Source organism: Hyperolius riggenbachi, chromosome 2 (assembly GCF_040937935.1).
Source record: "Hyperolius riggenbachi isolate aHypRig1 chromosome 2, aHypRig1.pri, whole genome shotgun sequence".
Taxonomy (NCBI): domain Eukaryota; kingdom Metazoa; phylum Chordata; class Amphibia; order Anura; family Hyperoliidae; genus Hyperolius; species Hyperolius riggenbachi.
The window spans coordinates 162,465,172-162,480,638 of record NC_090647.1 but is presented as its reverse complement, the minus strand read 5'-3'; the positions used below and the strand labels follow the sequence as shown (position 1 = coordinate 162,480,638).

The 15,467-nt window shown below is 43.0% G+C and overlaps 1 protein-coding gene across 6 annotated transcripts in view; it reads left to right on the top strand.

Moving 5' to 3' along the window:
• Nucleotides 1-15,467, top strand: part of DGKH (diacylglycerol kinase eta) — a 328,383-nt gene that overhangs the window by 256,638 nt on the left and 56,278 nt on the right. For 5 of the 6 annotated variants that reach the window (XM_068267796.1, XM_068267798.1, XM_068267795.1 and 2 more), the window contains 4 exons: nucleotides 35-126; nucleotides 2,284-2,383; nucleotides 7,329-7,608; nucleotides 12,371-12,499. In XM_068267796.1, the coding sequence (XP_068123897.1) occupies nucleotides 35-126; nucleotides 2,284-2,383; nucleotides 7,329-7,608; nucleotides 12,371-12,499 (601 nt within the window). The remainder of the gene's footprint in view (nucleotides 1-34; nucleotides 127-2,283; nucleotides 2,384-7,328; nucleotides 7,609-12,370; nucleotides 12,500-15,467) is intronic. The other variant, XM_068267797.1, reaches the window with a different exon arrangement.

Here is a 15,467-nt window from a genome sequence, read left to right as displayed (position 1 = left end):
AGTTGAATGATTTGTCAGGTCTCACTGTCTGTAGTTTCAGATCTCTGCGTATGAAGACTCGGTGGCAACTCATCTGGCGAAGATTCTAAATTCAGACAAGCACTCTGTTGTCATATCCTCTGCAAAGTGAGTGATCAGCTGTCACCTTACAGAGTCAGGCCGGTTTCACACTAGCAACCAGCGTTTTGAATAGAGTGCGATCGGATGATCTCATTGCACCGCAATGCTAAAAACAGGCCTTGTGAGCCTTCATGTAATTCTTGACAGCGAATCAAATCTTAAGTGAGGCTCTCTAAAGGTGGCCACTAACTGTCCAATTTCTAGTGAAAAATCGTTCGAGCGATCAGAAATTCTGATCGGACGAAAAATCGTTAACTACACCATCAACTAACCAATCTTTGCTTCCTGTGTATCACGACCACCAAGAAAATCCAAATTTTCGTTCGACGAAAATTCATTTGGGCGACATTTTTTTCACTCGTTCATAATCGATTGTGTCCACCAATGGAGATTATTTACAACCAATCCGATCAGAATTTCTGATCGCTCGAATGATTTTTCGCTAGAAATTGGACTGTTAGTGGCCAGCTTAACGCTCACTTCATGTGGTGGAAAAACTAATCACAAGCAAGTGTATTGACAAAACTTGCTACTAGGCTTGCGCAACACGAATACAAAAAAGTTTAAAATATCTGCAGCGCCATTGACTTGCATGACTTCTGGCCAATGCATGTCACTGCAGATGTTGACCCATAACGTGCTAATGCCTTCACGCATCAGGTATGAAATGTCCCAGAGACTTTCATTGCTCTAATGCTACCTTGCGGTAAAAAAGGGTAACCCAACGCAATTAAAACACTCTAGTGTGAAGGGGGCCTTAGGATTCTTGAGTAATTGTGAGCTAATTTCTTATGCAGGCCACACATGTTACATTGTACAGAGGAACAATCAGTATGATAGAGTATCGTGTATAAACTCAGATTATATATTTGAACTATCTATTAAATGTGATCATTTAATTAAATGAAAAAGCCCGTGAAATTTTGTATTGGCTTCGGTCGAATCAATTGATAACCACTTCATACCATAGACTGCAGGGTTTATATGTCCTATTTGCAAAGGGTTATAAATGTCTGATTTGCACTAAAAGGTGCACAAATACGATGTTTAGAAACTGTGACTGTATATACATTACCATCAGACATGATCAGTGATTTTATTCTGCTGGTCAAATTGACCTGTAAGGGCTTCTTCACACTATGGGCGTTTGCAGATTTTTTTATGTGCTGGCGATTTTAGAAATCACCCTAAGGCTCCCTGCACACTGCAAATACGATTTGCGATTCAGATTCTGTTTCAGATTTGCAATTCCAATTTTCCCTGAATGCTATCAACAGAAAAAATGCAGCATGCAGTAACGATTAAAAATCGGAATTGCATGTAAAAAATGATTAGAAATCGGAATCGTGTGCAGGGAGCCTCAGGTTCCCAGCACACTGCATGCGATTCCGATTTTTTTTTATCAGTTTTTACATCCGATTCCGATTTTTAATCGATACTGCATGCTGCGTTTTTTTTCCTCCGTTTCTCTGTTGATTGCATTCAGGGAAAATCGGAATTGCAAATCTGAAACAGAATCTGAATCGCAAAATGGATTTGCTGGGAGCCTTAGTGCTTGTGCAATGTTTTCCTATGAGAGTGTTCACATGTGAGCGTTTCGATTTCTCATAAATCGCAAACGTGCTACATGTACCATTTTCTGAGCGCATTGGCTCAATGGAAGGTATAGGAAAAATCGCAAAGCGCTTGAAAAAGCGCTTTGCATAGGGATTTCTCGAGCGCTTTTATGAATAAATACAATGTATTTATTCATTTCCGGCTTCAAGATTTCACTTCCTGATATCAGGAAGTGAAAAAAGCCATCACTGAGCAAAAGCGCATTCAGAAAAGCGTTTATAAAGCGATTTTCTAAGCGCAGGGAAAAGCTCTTTAAAAACTCTCAATACATTGTTCAGCGCTTGCAATAGCACTGGCGATTTATAATGTGAACAAGGCTTTAGTGTATACCTTTAGAAGCTTAATTTAACAACAGTTTGGAACCATTTATTAATAAATAGTTACTAGTAAACAAGGAACCTGTTTTCATACCTAGCAATACACTTAATCAGATAATCTTGAGCAAAGGCTTGTGTACACTTCTGTTAATGATGCGGAAGTCCCACTTATTGATAGACTAATGTTGAATGGCACTTTGAGTCACCCCCTTTCTTGTGTCTGCTGCAGGGTTTTGTGTGAAACAGTAAAAGACTTTGTTGCAAAAGTCGGGAAAACCTATGAAAAACCAATGGAAAACTCAGAGGAGGCAGAAGCAATGGCAATGAAGGTAACTTGTAGAAAAAAAAATTCTGTTAGAATTCTTCATAAGTTCATGATGCTCTCCTTAATTATTTTCCTGGTCTTCTGAAATAGAAGGTGATTGTATCTCCAAACAACACGAGAGTAGTGCATCTGTCATTCAAAGCCGTAGCCGCTTGCTTTACTTTTGCATAGTTAAAACAGAAAAGGTTTCTTGCTGTAGCCATCCTGAGTCCCTCACTATTGTCACAGCAGTGCTTGCTGTTGCAAGAAGGGACCTCTAAAATAAAAATGGCAAATCACTGGGAGCTTTCCTGGTGAGGGGAGTTTTCTTATGGCCTTTTCCCCACGGTTGAGTTTTAGTTTATTACCATACTTAGAATTCTGCCTTAACCACTTAGTACCAGTGGTCTCTGGCCCCTTAAAGGGACTCAAAGCTTACTAAAACAAAAAGATTCATGCATACCTGGGGCTTCTTTCAGCCCCATCCGCTTGGATCGCTCCCATGCCGCCATCCTCCGATGTCTGCAACTCCGGTACCAGGTCTTGGCACTTCCATCAGTCGGAACCAGTCTGGCGTAAGGGAAGTGCGCCCTCTACATATCTCTCCAGCAGCAGCTGGAGAGATGCACAAAGAGTACACTTCTCCTGCGTAGACTTGAGCCGACTGACAGAAGTGCAGGGACCCGATACCGGAGCTGCAGACATCGGAGGACGGCGACGTGGGAGTGATCCAAGCGGATGGGGCTGGAGGAAGCCCCAGGTATGTATAAATCTTTTTGTTTTAAAGAGCTCTGGTACACTTTAACCACTTGCCGACCGCCCACAGCCGATGGGCGGCGGCAAGGGCCGGGCCCAAATGACCGCAATACGCCCATCGGCGGCGGCGGGCATGGTTATGCATCGATCACGGCATTCGTGACGCGATCAGCCGCCGGCGACAGGCTCCGCCCCCCTCGGGCTGTAACCCGCCGGCCGTTCGGTGCAGGCGGGTTACTAGCTCACAGATCGCCGCACACCAAACGTATAATACGCTTTGTAATGTATACAAAGCGTATTCTACAGGCTGCCTCCTGCCCTGGTGGTCCCAGTGTCCGAGGGACCACCAGGGCAGGCTGCACCCACCCTAGTCTGCACCCAAGCACACTGATTTCCCCCCCTTCCCTCTGATCGCCTACAGCACACCTCAGGACCCCCCCTGCCCACCCCTCAGACCCCTGTTTGCACCCAATCACCCACCTAATCACCCATCAGTCACTATCTGTCAGCGCTATTTTTTAAATTAGTCCGTAAACTGCCCCCTGGGGGCTCCTGATCACACCCCCCCACACTCTCAGATCCTCCCCAGCCCCCCCCCTGTGTACTGTATACATTTATCATCCCCTGTAATCACCCTTCAATCACCCATCAATCACCCGTCATTCACCACCTGTCACTGCCACCTATCAGATCAGATGCTAACCTGCCTCTTACGGGCATCTGATCACCCTCCCAAACCATCAGATCGCCCGCAGCCCTACCCTCAGATCACCTCCAAAGTGCATTGTTTACATCTGTTCTGCCATCTAATTACCCACTGATCACCCATCAATCATCCCCTGTCACCGCTACCAATCAGATCAGACCCCTATCTGCCCCTAGGGCACCCAATCACCCTCCCACACCCTCAGAACGACCTCAGACCTCCCCCCCCCCCCCCCCCCCAGTGTACTGTATACATCTATCCTCCCCTGTAATCACCTGTCATTCACCCGTCAATCACCACCTGTCACTGCCACCTATTAGATCAGACGCTAACCTGCCTCTTACGGGCATCTGATCACCCTCCCACACCATCAGATCGCCCGCAGCCCTACCCTCAGATCACCTCCAAAGTACATTGTTACATCTGTTCTGCCATCTAATCACCCATCAATCACCCCCTGTCACTGCTACCCATCAGATTAGACCCCTATCTGCCCCTAGGGCACCCAATCACTGGCCCACACCCTCAGAACGCCCTCAGACCCCAGCCCTGATCACCTCGCCAGTGCATTGCTTGCATCTATTCCCCCCTCTAATCACACCTTGAGACACCCATCAATCACCTCCTGTCACCCCCTAGCACACCTACTCATCAGATCAGGCCCTAATTTGCCCCGTGTGGGCTCCTGATCACTCGGCCAAACCCTCAGATCCCCCTCAGACCCCCTTTCCGATCACCTCCCCAGTGCATTGATTGCATCTATTTTCCCCTCTAACCACCGCCTGAGACACCCATAAATCACCTCCTGTCACCCCCCCTAGCTCTCCTATCCTTCAGATCAGGCCCATTACAACCTGTCATCTAAGTCCTAGGTTCTCAACATGTGGTACGCGTACCCCAGGGGGTACTTCTGATGGTTCTAGGGGGTACTCAGGCTTTATATACTTAACCAAGAATAACAAATTTAGAGTTTTAGAAAATGATAAATCTTATTTAAACTTGTTTACAACCAATTATCATGTACTACAATTAAATATATATTTGTCAAGGGGTACTTGTGATAATGTTTACTATGCTAGGGGGTACTTGGTGAGTACAGGGTTTTAAAAGGGGTACATACCAATAAAATGTTGAGAAACACTGATCTAAGTGACCCTGAGATTGGCTCACAGTGATCACTTGGTCAGGAGCCAATTAAATTGATTCCTGGCTGGCTCATGGAGCTCTGCTGTCATACGGACAGTAGGATGAGTGGGCTGTATTGGCGGTAGAGCAGCACACTAGTTGAAATCTATGTGCTGGCAGGGATAACAGTTCCCAAACAGTTCTTATATTTCTATTAGCCCGTCCAAAAGCATTTAAAGGACTGCTGAGGGGAGAAACAGAAGTCCTATGGAGGTTTGCACGTGTTTGCAAACACTAATCTATATGTCCACCTCAAAGATGCTCCGTGTGCCTGTAATTCAATCCAGTAGCATCCACAACCAGATTTAGTCAGCAACCTTTTAACAGGAGGTACTTGTGCCACACATGCGCAGTATTTCTACACCTCTGTCCATGCAGAGCGAGCAGGGATCACAGACAGAGGTAGAGCTGTAATGCTGCACAAGTGCGTTTGGTTCAAAGGTCACTAACTAAATCTGCTTGCGGCTGGTAATGGAGGGAGTTGCAAGCACACAGAGCATCTCTGAGGTGAACCGACACATAGGTTAGTGTCTGCAAACATGCCTGCACCTCTGTATGGCCCTTCAGTTCCCCTTGATAGTACTTTCAGAATTAAAGTATTAAATCTTTCAAGCTTGATTAACTCAAAACTGTTAAATCGCTACACACAGACATTTAGCAGATCCACTAAAATGTACATCTAGATAAGACAGTGATGTTTACATCAATGCCAAGACAAAATAGGTCAGGGAACTCTGTCCACGCAATTTCACGGTCTGTTTATCATTCTAGCAGGAAAATGTAGGGTTGACCTTTTATGGGCTAATGGCGTAGCTATACAGTATCAAGCTTTCTAGACAGCTCAGGTTTGTGTAAGGTCTCAGGTATATGAGCATTGTAGGATATGATGTTCTGGTTTCACATTGAGGCATTTGGAAATAATAATCTGACTGATATATTTATAGTTTCTTGAATAAAAGGATGCGGCATGAACTGTGAACAATAAAGGATTGATTGATCCCTCAGTGACACGTAAGGGAAATAATCCCAATGGCTTGGCCGTCTACAGGACTGGGTGTATTTTTGTTGTCTAGGAGCAGACGGCTGCATCTCTGCAACTACAGTATATATATGCATACGTTTATCAGGGTGGGTAACAGAACATGATTTGTGTTGCAATTAAAAAAAATGGACAATATATTTTCTTTTGAAAACCTAAGTGGGTACATCTCACTATATAGTAAAACCTAGGATTGCAAGTAACTTGGTTTAAGAGTGCTTTGCAAGACAAGCAAAAATGTGTATGAAATTTTGACAAGATATATCTGACTATACAAGCTCAGGATGTATACGTGCCTCACATCATCACAATTGAGCCGATGGTTCTTCTTCCTTAGACGCTGCAGGATTGTACTTGATTGTACTTAATCTGAGTGTGGGATTGTATGATGGCACATTTCCATGGAATCCTCAAAAGTAGGCAAAGGCAACTTTCACTGGGGAAGTTCCTTGTTAAAGCCACCAAAACAAATAAGGTTTGGGTGAACCAACAGATAGCAATGAATCTGTTAAAGTCGCTATAGTTCACTTTTACTTTATAAAGTACAGTACTTTGTATTACATATTTTCTGTGTGGCCCCTTTTACACTTACCTACTGCGTTGCCCCATGTTACGGGCCGACAGGGATCCTGGTGACGTACTTTCTGCTCAGCAGGGAGTACATCTCTGAGCGGGGTGGCACTATGCATATGACCCTGTTGCTGCATAGTGGCTCAGGGTCTATAACTGCTTGTTTCTGCTTAAACCACAGGTGTGAAACAGGCCTCAGTGTTTTTGGATTGTGGAATTAATCACCTGAGTTTCCATTAGTCTTTATGAGGAAATTTGCTTTGATATAAGAGTGCTTTGGATTACATGCTTGTTTCCGGAACAAATTATGCTTGTAAACCAAGTATCCAACACATCTTGGTTTCCTACAGGCTTCAATATGCTTTGCTTTTATCTAACGGCTTAAAACACTGCAAGATGATAAGCTGTACTTGCTGTCTTGAACTGAGTAAAAGGTACGCTGGCTTCCCTCTTCTGTATGCTAATAACACAGAGTGATCCGCGCTGAGAGGGCTTTCATTCCAGTAATGCTTTGAAGCTTCTGAAACACTCGAGCCCTTTTTTTTTTTTTTTTCCTGCCGATCAGAGGAATGTTGATGGAGTAAAAGCCTATTCAGATCTGATAGTATGTTCTGTAATTGATATGTCAGATTATATTTGTGCAATAAGAAACTGTTGAAAATGTAAATATTTTCTTACGAATACAGTTCTCAATCGTCTTACTTTTTATTGTAGTGTTCGACACTGAATGAGAAGCTGGATCTATTGCTGCAGACTCTCCATGCTGAAGCCCAAGCTGCTCCCTTGCTGACACACTTAACTCCACCAATAGTTGAGGAAGAAGTGGAGGATGAATTCTCCAGTGAAGACTCTCTACCTGAGAGCAAGGAGCAGCTATCAGACAACATTGCAAAGTCTTCCACACCAAAGCTCTTCAAACCGCGGGAACAGCTCATGCTGCGAGCCAACAGCTTAAAAAAAGCAGTCAGGCAAATCATAGAACAAGCAGAGAAAGGTGGGTGGTTTGTTGTGTCTTGACTAATAGAATGAAATGTGTCACACCACAGTGAAATCTGTCTGCGTTTGTGTATTTTAAGCTGCAGTGACCTTGGTGTAGTCTATCTCTTCTCTTCCTTTATGACGAATAAGTCAGTTAGAGCAGGCACACATGGTTTGTGCTTCTTTACACATTCTCTGTCCCAGAATGCTTCAACATGCTGGAATTTGTAGGTCATAAAGGTTGATTGTTTTTTGTCAAAGATGATTGCCTTTTAAACCCATGTGTCTGAATATAGTGGTTCACTTGTCTCCTTTGTTCCAAAGCAAGATCCCACGAGTTCCCACTCCTGTCGCATGACATTATTATTTTATCGTTTGCACATGCAAGTTACAGTATATGACGTGGCCATGGTTTTGATTGATGTTTACTAGCTCATCTCATTGATAAACAACTAATCAAAACCTCAGTGATCTCTTGTATCTAATCTGTCAGCAGAAGAATTAAGGTGCCCATTAACGGTACAATTTTTTTCACCAAATGCCGTCTTTTGATTCGATTTTTACGATTGAATTGTATAGAAAATTGCCGTTTATGAAGGCAATCGATAAGGAACGATTCTTTGATCGATTGATAAATAGGATAAAATCAATTCAAAAGTTGGATTTTATGAAGAATATAAATTTGAAGAAAGAATCGTTCAGTAAATGTTAACACTTGATAATTGCCTTCCGATTAGTTACGATCATTGAAATTGCATAGAAAGATCGCATTTACTGAAAAATTGTACCGTTAATAGGCACCTTTAAGGTGGCTATATATATCAAGCAACTTGGCCTATCGACCATCCGATTTGATTATATTCGAAACAGATGAAAATCTGTGCCATTAAGAGCATGCTTGATCAATGAGTCCACCAATTTCAAGCTGAAATTGGTTGCATTAATCGGGTGGCTATGCTGCAAGATGTCAGGCCGTCATGGTCAGTCAGGGGCGCAACGGTAACGAGTAGCGATATTTGGACGAGTGATAAACAGAACAAAACCCCCAAAGCTGAAATCCCCCCCTCCTCCCAGTAATGTTCAATGTGCCTCCTCCCCCGGCATCGAGTGCACTATACATTACCTGACTGTGGCTGCCACTGGCTCTGGGCGCTGTCCTCCATCCATACATGCACCCCACGTGGAAGCCTGCGTACATGTGGGTGAAGCCACATACGCTCCCACGCTAGTCCGGGAATCACGTGGGGCGATTGTATGGACTGATCCAGGAGCCAGCGGCGAACGCTGAGAGGTAATGTATAGTGCACTGGGCACCATATGGGGGGGGGGAGCACATGGGGGGGGGGGGGGGGGTCAGTGTTTGTTGGGCCGGCGAGGTGACTGATGCGGTGTCACAATCGGCCTGTGGCGTATGGGCAGGCAAAAGATCCCTCGCTGATCAAATTTGATCAGAGAGAGATCTGTCTCTTGGTCGATCTGCCCATACATCGTCTGATGTTTGGGCACCTTTACTTTCCACTTCTCTGTCAGACCAACCATTTCATTGGATAGGTGGTTGGATAGTGACTGAATATCTGCCTTTGTCATCTATTGCTGGTCACACACTAGCAGATATATGTCAGATCGAGTGAACTTGGTGGACGTGGTCACTGATGTAAATGAGCAATGAAGAACAGGGCAATGACTATGTGATAACTATAAACATCCTTTCATGTGCAGCCAACATCTTCTCATACTTTTCTCAGCACCTCATTGGATATTTCACATCACAGGGAAGTGTTGTTATTTCCTTCAATAAACAACACATTTTGTTTGTGGAATCTGTCTGTCTAATAATCTGCTAAATGAATCTGGCAGTTTATAGCCAGCATTTGTGACATTTTTCATTCTGGCAGAACAGTTCATTTAATCATCACATCTTACTTCTGAGAAAAAACATTCAGCAATGACTACAGCTATGTACACACTTTCTATGCTCAAAACGAGCATTCATGATTATTTCGGGTGACAGTTTAGCAATAATCATTGTAGAGACACAACCTTTCTTGTTATATGAAGCAAGGAGGATGAGCCAGAGACAACCTGTTATGAAAACTTCTTTACCAGATTAACACAAGAACAATGCCAGTTGTTGGTGATCTAATCACTAATGATCTTTTCAACAATATCAGGGAGCACTTGTATGCATGCAAAATCTTTGACCAAGAGCGATAACATTCCATGTTGTTTCAAATGCGTCTTATCACCTACCTGAATTAATGTGATCCAGAATTGCGTCATTCTGTACCATAATGCAACAATTCTTGCATTCCAAGGCAGCCTTACTACCTCAGCAGCACATAGATTATACTGTAGCTAGGCTACTGGATCAGGAAATCCTGCCAAGCCATGGCACTCGCCGGAGGTCAGTGAAGTGTCATTAGTGGTAGCTAGTAGGCCTGAAAGATAAATCGAATTTAAATCGAAATCGCGATCACCAAGATCACACTTTCGGAATCGTCAAAGCTGTAATTATCGCAATCAGGTCATTTCCACATGGGGGAAGTTTGAAGAAGTGTGCTTGGCAAAACTCCGGGTTCCTGTATGTCACATGACATACAGAAAGTATTCCGTGCATTAGAAGCTATGTCCAGAACTGATGCAGCTTGGGGGACAGAGGAGGCACAGAGAGAAACAGAGCGGGCACAGAGACACAAAGGGGGCAAGAGAAAGACCCAGAGGAGGCACAAAGAGGCAAAGGGGGCACAAAGAGACAGAGGAGGGAACAACTAGGCAAAGAGGGGGAACAAAGCTTGATTGGAAGGAAACCGTGAATCGAAATCGCAATTTCAGACAGAAATCGCTCAATTCAATTTTTTCCTAAAATCGTTCAGGCCTAGTAGCTAGGGGTGATCACAGATATGCTAATTCTTTAGTTGATGCAAATGTATATGCAAATATATGCAGCTTGAAAGTGGACCAATCAATTTAAACCTGGGTTTAAATTGATTGGTCCATTTTCAAACTACATACATTTGCATAAAAATGTGCATCATTTTGGAAGAATTTGCATCTCATTGATCATACCTAGTGGTAGCATCTTGCACTGCTGATATGGCAAGGCTGCATAGTATACAGCCTTGCCACAACTCTACTGTCTTGCAAGCCTGTATAGGTTTGTATTAAATAAAATAAGGCCTTTGAGAGATAGGTAAGTGTAGTTATTGCGCCCCCCCCCCCCCCCCGTGTCTGTAGCCTATTTTCTGGTGATCTGCTGCTTTGTGGTTGAACTCTACTGTAGCTCCTCCTTTGTGCTGCAGTAAGACACCTGCTTGTCCTTCCCTTATTCCTCTCTATAGGACATAGTTTGACAGCATACACAGATTGCTTAAAGTGTTATTAAACTCAGCATTTCATATTTGTTCTAAAATATTATTTACAGCATAAAATCTACTACTACAAAAAAATCGTAGCAGAACAGCATTCAAACAGTAATGTTGGGAATACACAAGAGTTTTTTTTTTTGTTTTTTTTTGGGCAGATTTGCCAGCCGATCAATTTTCTGACCATTTTTCCAATTGATTTTCATTCACGTCTATCAAAATCAGATCAGATCTGTCGGACATTATCTATCGAGCCATCTATCTGCCAAAAACTCATGGTGTATTCCCAGCATTTGTCTTCAGTGGAAAGCTCCTTGTTTTCTGGCCACATCCAAAGAGGTGATAACATTATTTTTTGTTTACATTCCTTTGTTGCTACAACTAGTATCCAGCCAGCAGAGTGCTGACACTGACTGCACATATTGAAGAACCCGAGAGAACTGAGAAGTGATCACTGGATACATTATGTATATAAATATAGCAGCTATGCAGTAAATTGCAATGGCAGCTTTCAGACCAGATAAATTGTACTTTGGGAACGTGTAATTTGTAAACAAACAATAATACTTGTGCACAAAAGCAAGACTTTTATCCCACTTTAATTTACTTCCTAAAGATAGTTTTTGGGCCTCATTTATCCAGTGGGGGTATTTGTCTTTTTAAAGCGGATCCGAGATGAAAAACTAAATATAACAAGTGACTTGTCTATATATCTTATCTAAAGTTTAGATAGTTTACACAGCAAATCTATCTTCAAACAGCTTCAACAGTGTATTAATATTTTTTCCTGTGATACAATGGGAGCAGACATGTTTTCTGCTTGTCACTATTACACAATTACACACACAGGCAAGCTTATCTGTATCTAGGCATGCTAATCTGCATATTCTGTGAAAACTCCACTCTTATCTCCTCCATTACACAGGCAACTGATCTGTATCTGCACTGCAGCTCTCAGATTGTGAAAACTCTGCCTCTGAAATCTATAGCTAGTAACACCTTTTTCACCTGCCCAGACTGAAATCCCACAATCCCTTGCAAGCGCCAAGGCACTCTGGAGAAGCTGTGGGTGTGGCTTGTTTAGTTTATAGGAAATTAGGGTATTAAAACAAAACAAAAAAGTATTTGGCTTGAGGAATGCCCTATAAACAATAGGAAAGGAACACAATTATGCAATGAGTAAAAGTTCATCTCGGATCCACTTTAAAGGCTTGGATAGCATTGCTTATTGTCAGTTTTTTCCCTTTGTGTAAGTACTAAACGACTTGCTACCTGCACAGATCTATATGTGCCATGGCACAAAGCCCACTGCTTTCACACAGCTCTGCATGCAAAGTTTCTTTGTGACATTACAGTCATCATATATATGGACTGCAAGTTCAGATGTGAATCTGTAAATCCAATTTATTGTTTTAGTGGTGGATGAGCAGAATGCACACACTGAAGAACAAGATAACCAAGCTGCGGAGGAGTACAGGAAAGAATTGGAAGATTCAAAAGAAGAAGAGAAAGATGAGGATACTAAGGAATTGGATAGTGCATCAAGTAAGTTTACAGGCATGCTGGTGCAGGAACAAGCAGCTTGCGCAGCGCACTGTGACATGAATACACTAGACATTAGCATAAGCTACAGCCTATGGGATGGTCTCATTAACCTACACACAACTGCAGGTAAATGTAATCCAACGTGACATGAGTATTGTTCCCAGCAAACAACACAGTAGCCTGAATGACATTAAAAACAAAATAATGTTTCTCTGTTTGCATGCATCTTTTATAATGTCTAAATGGTGTCCTGTGTTTTCTGCTTGTCTTAGCTGGAATAATGTCTGAATGTATGAGTTTATTGACATTAGTCTGTGTTCTGAACTTGTGGGACATTCCTAGATGAGATTTTACGCTCTACCATTGTACACAATCTGGTAATGATGTACACATTGGAGCTGCTGTGCTACTTATCCCAAAACACTCCCTAAAATCTTTGGATGTTAAAAACCTTAGTTTGACGTTTAGTTTTTTAATACAGTAGTAAATTCACATTATAATTGACAATATACAATTGTTTTGTGCATTGCTTGCAAGTACTTTTTGCAACAAATAGATTCCTGCCTGACAGCATCCAGTAGCTCCTTGTTGCCAGTAGAGTGGAAGTTCTCTCCCTAGCATACAGCAGCTCTTCCTGACCCCGCCCACCTCCTCCCACTGCAGCATCCAGTAGCTCCTTGTTGCCAGTAGAGTGGAAGTACCCTCCCTAGCATACAGCAGCTCTTCCTGACCCCGCACACCTCCTCCCACTGCAGCATCCAGTAGCTCCTTGTTGCCAGTAGAGTGGAAGTTCCCTCCCTAGCATACAACAGATCTCCTGACCACTCCTGACCACCTCCCACTGCAGCACAACAGGCCTGGCAGGGTGCAGCTGTGGTAATAAATCCATTAGATCCTGGAGTTAAGCTGAATACTCACTTCGCAACGAAGGAAGATGGATCCACTGACATCCCACGATGACGAGCGCTCCACGATCCATCTTCCTGCAGGCTAGTATGCACAATGGCAGATGGCGGGCAAGACTTCAAACGATTGCAGTACTTTGTGCAGAAGTCATTGGGGATCTTAAAGATCCATTGTGATGGTTGTTATCGCAGGGGGATGCTAAACGATGTTCGCCTGATCGCGTGCCTGTACCCACATCACGGAAATGAATCAAGAATCTACGGTCATCTGGAAAATTGTGAGGTGGACACAATTCCAGACTGCGGCCCAGACAAACACACAAACCGTTAAGTCTTTATCAAGTGTAGCATTTAATATTTCTCCTAACGATAAGTCAGTGTAACAGGAAATATGCTTGTCAGAAGGGAAATCATTATACATTGACTGTTTTGACAGCTTATTGAGTCTTGCCTGTCTTCTCACAGTTGGGAGTTTGTCTGTCTTCCAATTATGCTACAGATTACATTATACATTACTGAGACCTCTTATCACTGTGCATAAGCTCTCTGCACATGTACAGTGCACGCCTAAAGGTACACTAGTCCTGCATCAGTTAGGTAAAGATAACCAATGACATACAATTCCCACTTTCTTGCAAATGTAATGCCTGTTTTATGCAGCCTGGAATGGGGCCAGTCAGAATTGTGAGGAAGTGCATTTAATTGGCCCATTTCCAAGCTGCATGTCACTTACAAGTCGGAATTACTTTCATGTAATGGACTATCTCTGCATAGATGCCTTTTCCTGTTTGATGCTTTAAAGAAAGATTGACTTTTAGCTCACCATCGATTATTATCATATGAACAATGTGGTTAACTTGCAACTCTCAGCAGCCACATTATACATAACAAAAATCTGATTTTTAATTTGGAGGCACTGCTTAGACCCAGATAATAAAACTGTGAACATCCATATTCTTGGTTTAATATCTTTCTCATTGAGAGTGCCAAGGTCAGTGAGCTCCATGATCTTCACATATTTACACCCTATAGATTTGGCTGCCCCTTAGCTACATGATAGGTTTAGTGTATTTTTAATATGTGGTTATTTGAAACAAATCATTGTGCCTTGCGACAGTTAGTCTGGCGCAAGCCCATTTCCTCATTTTTGGGCTGTAAATGCCTGGCTCTGTGTGATGTGGTTAGTGGGGTCAGGAAATTGTGAGCTGTATTTCCTGTATTTCGCTATTGCCAATTAAACAGCCATACAATCTTCCTCATTGTGGTGTAAGTAGTTTGTTTGCATGCCTTATTGGGCTTTATGGAAAAATAAGTTTTCCTTTTTTGGTTGTGCTTTTTGTGTTTTCCTAATGTAGTACAGGTCCACTTTAAAACCATCACGGACTGCTTTATACACCACTTTCTGTGCACTCGTCACAGATTCAGCCTGTGCCTTCTCCCTTGCAGTCTGAAAAGTGAGTGATGCATCCAAAGCAGCAGCATCAGATATACCCACAGAGCAGGAAATAAAGTTCTTGCATGCCTCAGGTTTCAGGCACTGAGACCAAATTCCTAACATAAGAATTTCAGTTGCAGACGCCTCATTGTACACAAGAAGGTGGCATCTGAGCATTTTGAATACACTCACTTAATAATGCCAATTTTGTCTATGGAGATGGGCTTTGAGGAAAGTACTTTTTCCTAAATTTGCTACAAATGGTCAAATTTAAGGAAGTCTAAGGCCCTGTTCACATTACAAACGCGGACGGGAACGCAACGCATAGGAACACACGCCATCCGCGTTTGTATGCGTTGCGTGGCTGATCCCATCACTGAAAAGTGAATGGGACAGCCACGCGTTTTGGCAAAAAATGCGTGCAGCATGCGTTCCCGGACCGCACAGGTCCGGAACGCATGCAGTGTGAACATCCGACAGTGCACTCTATGCACTGTCTGATGTCGTGCGTGTCGGCCACCTGCACGCGTTTCCAAAACGTGGCTGGAAACGCGTGCAGGGTGAACGGGGCCTTAAGCAGGTATTTTAATTATCCTGATTGGGTGTAGTGAAAACAGTTAAACAGGGC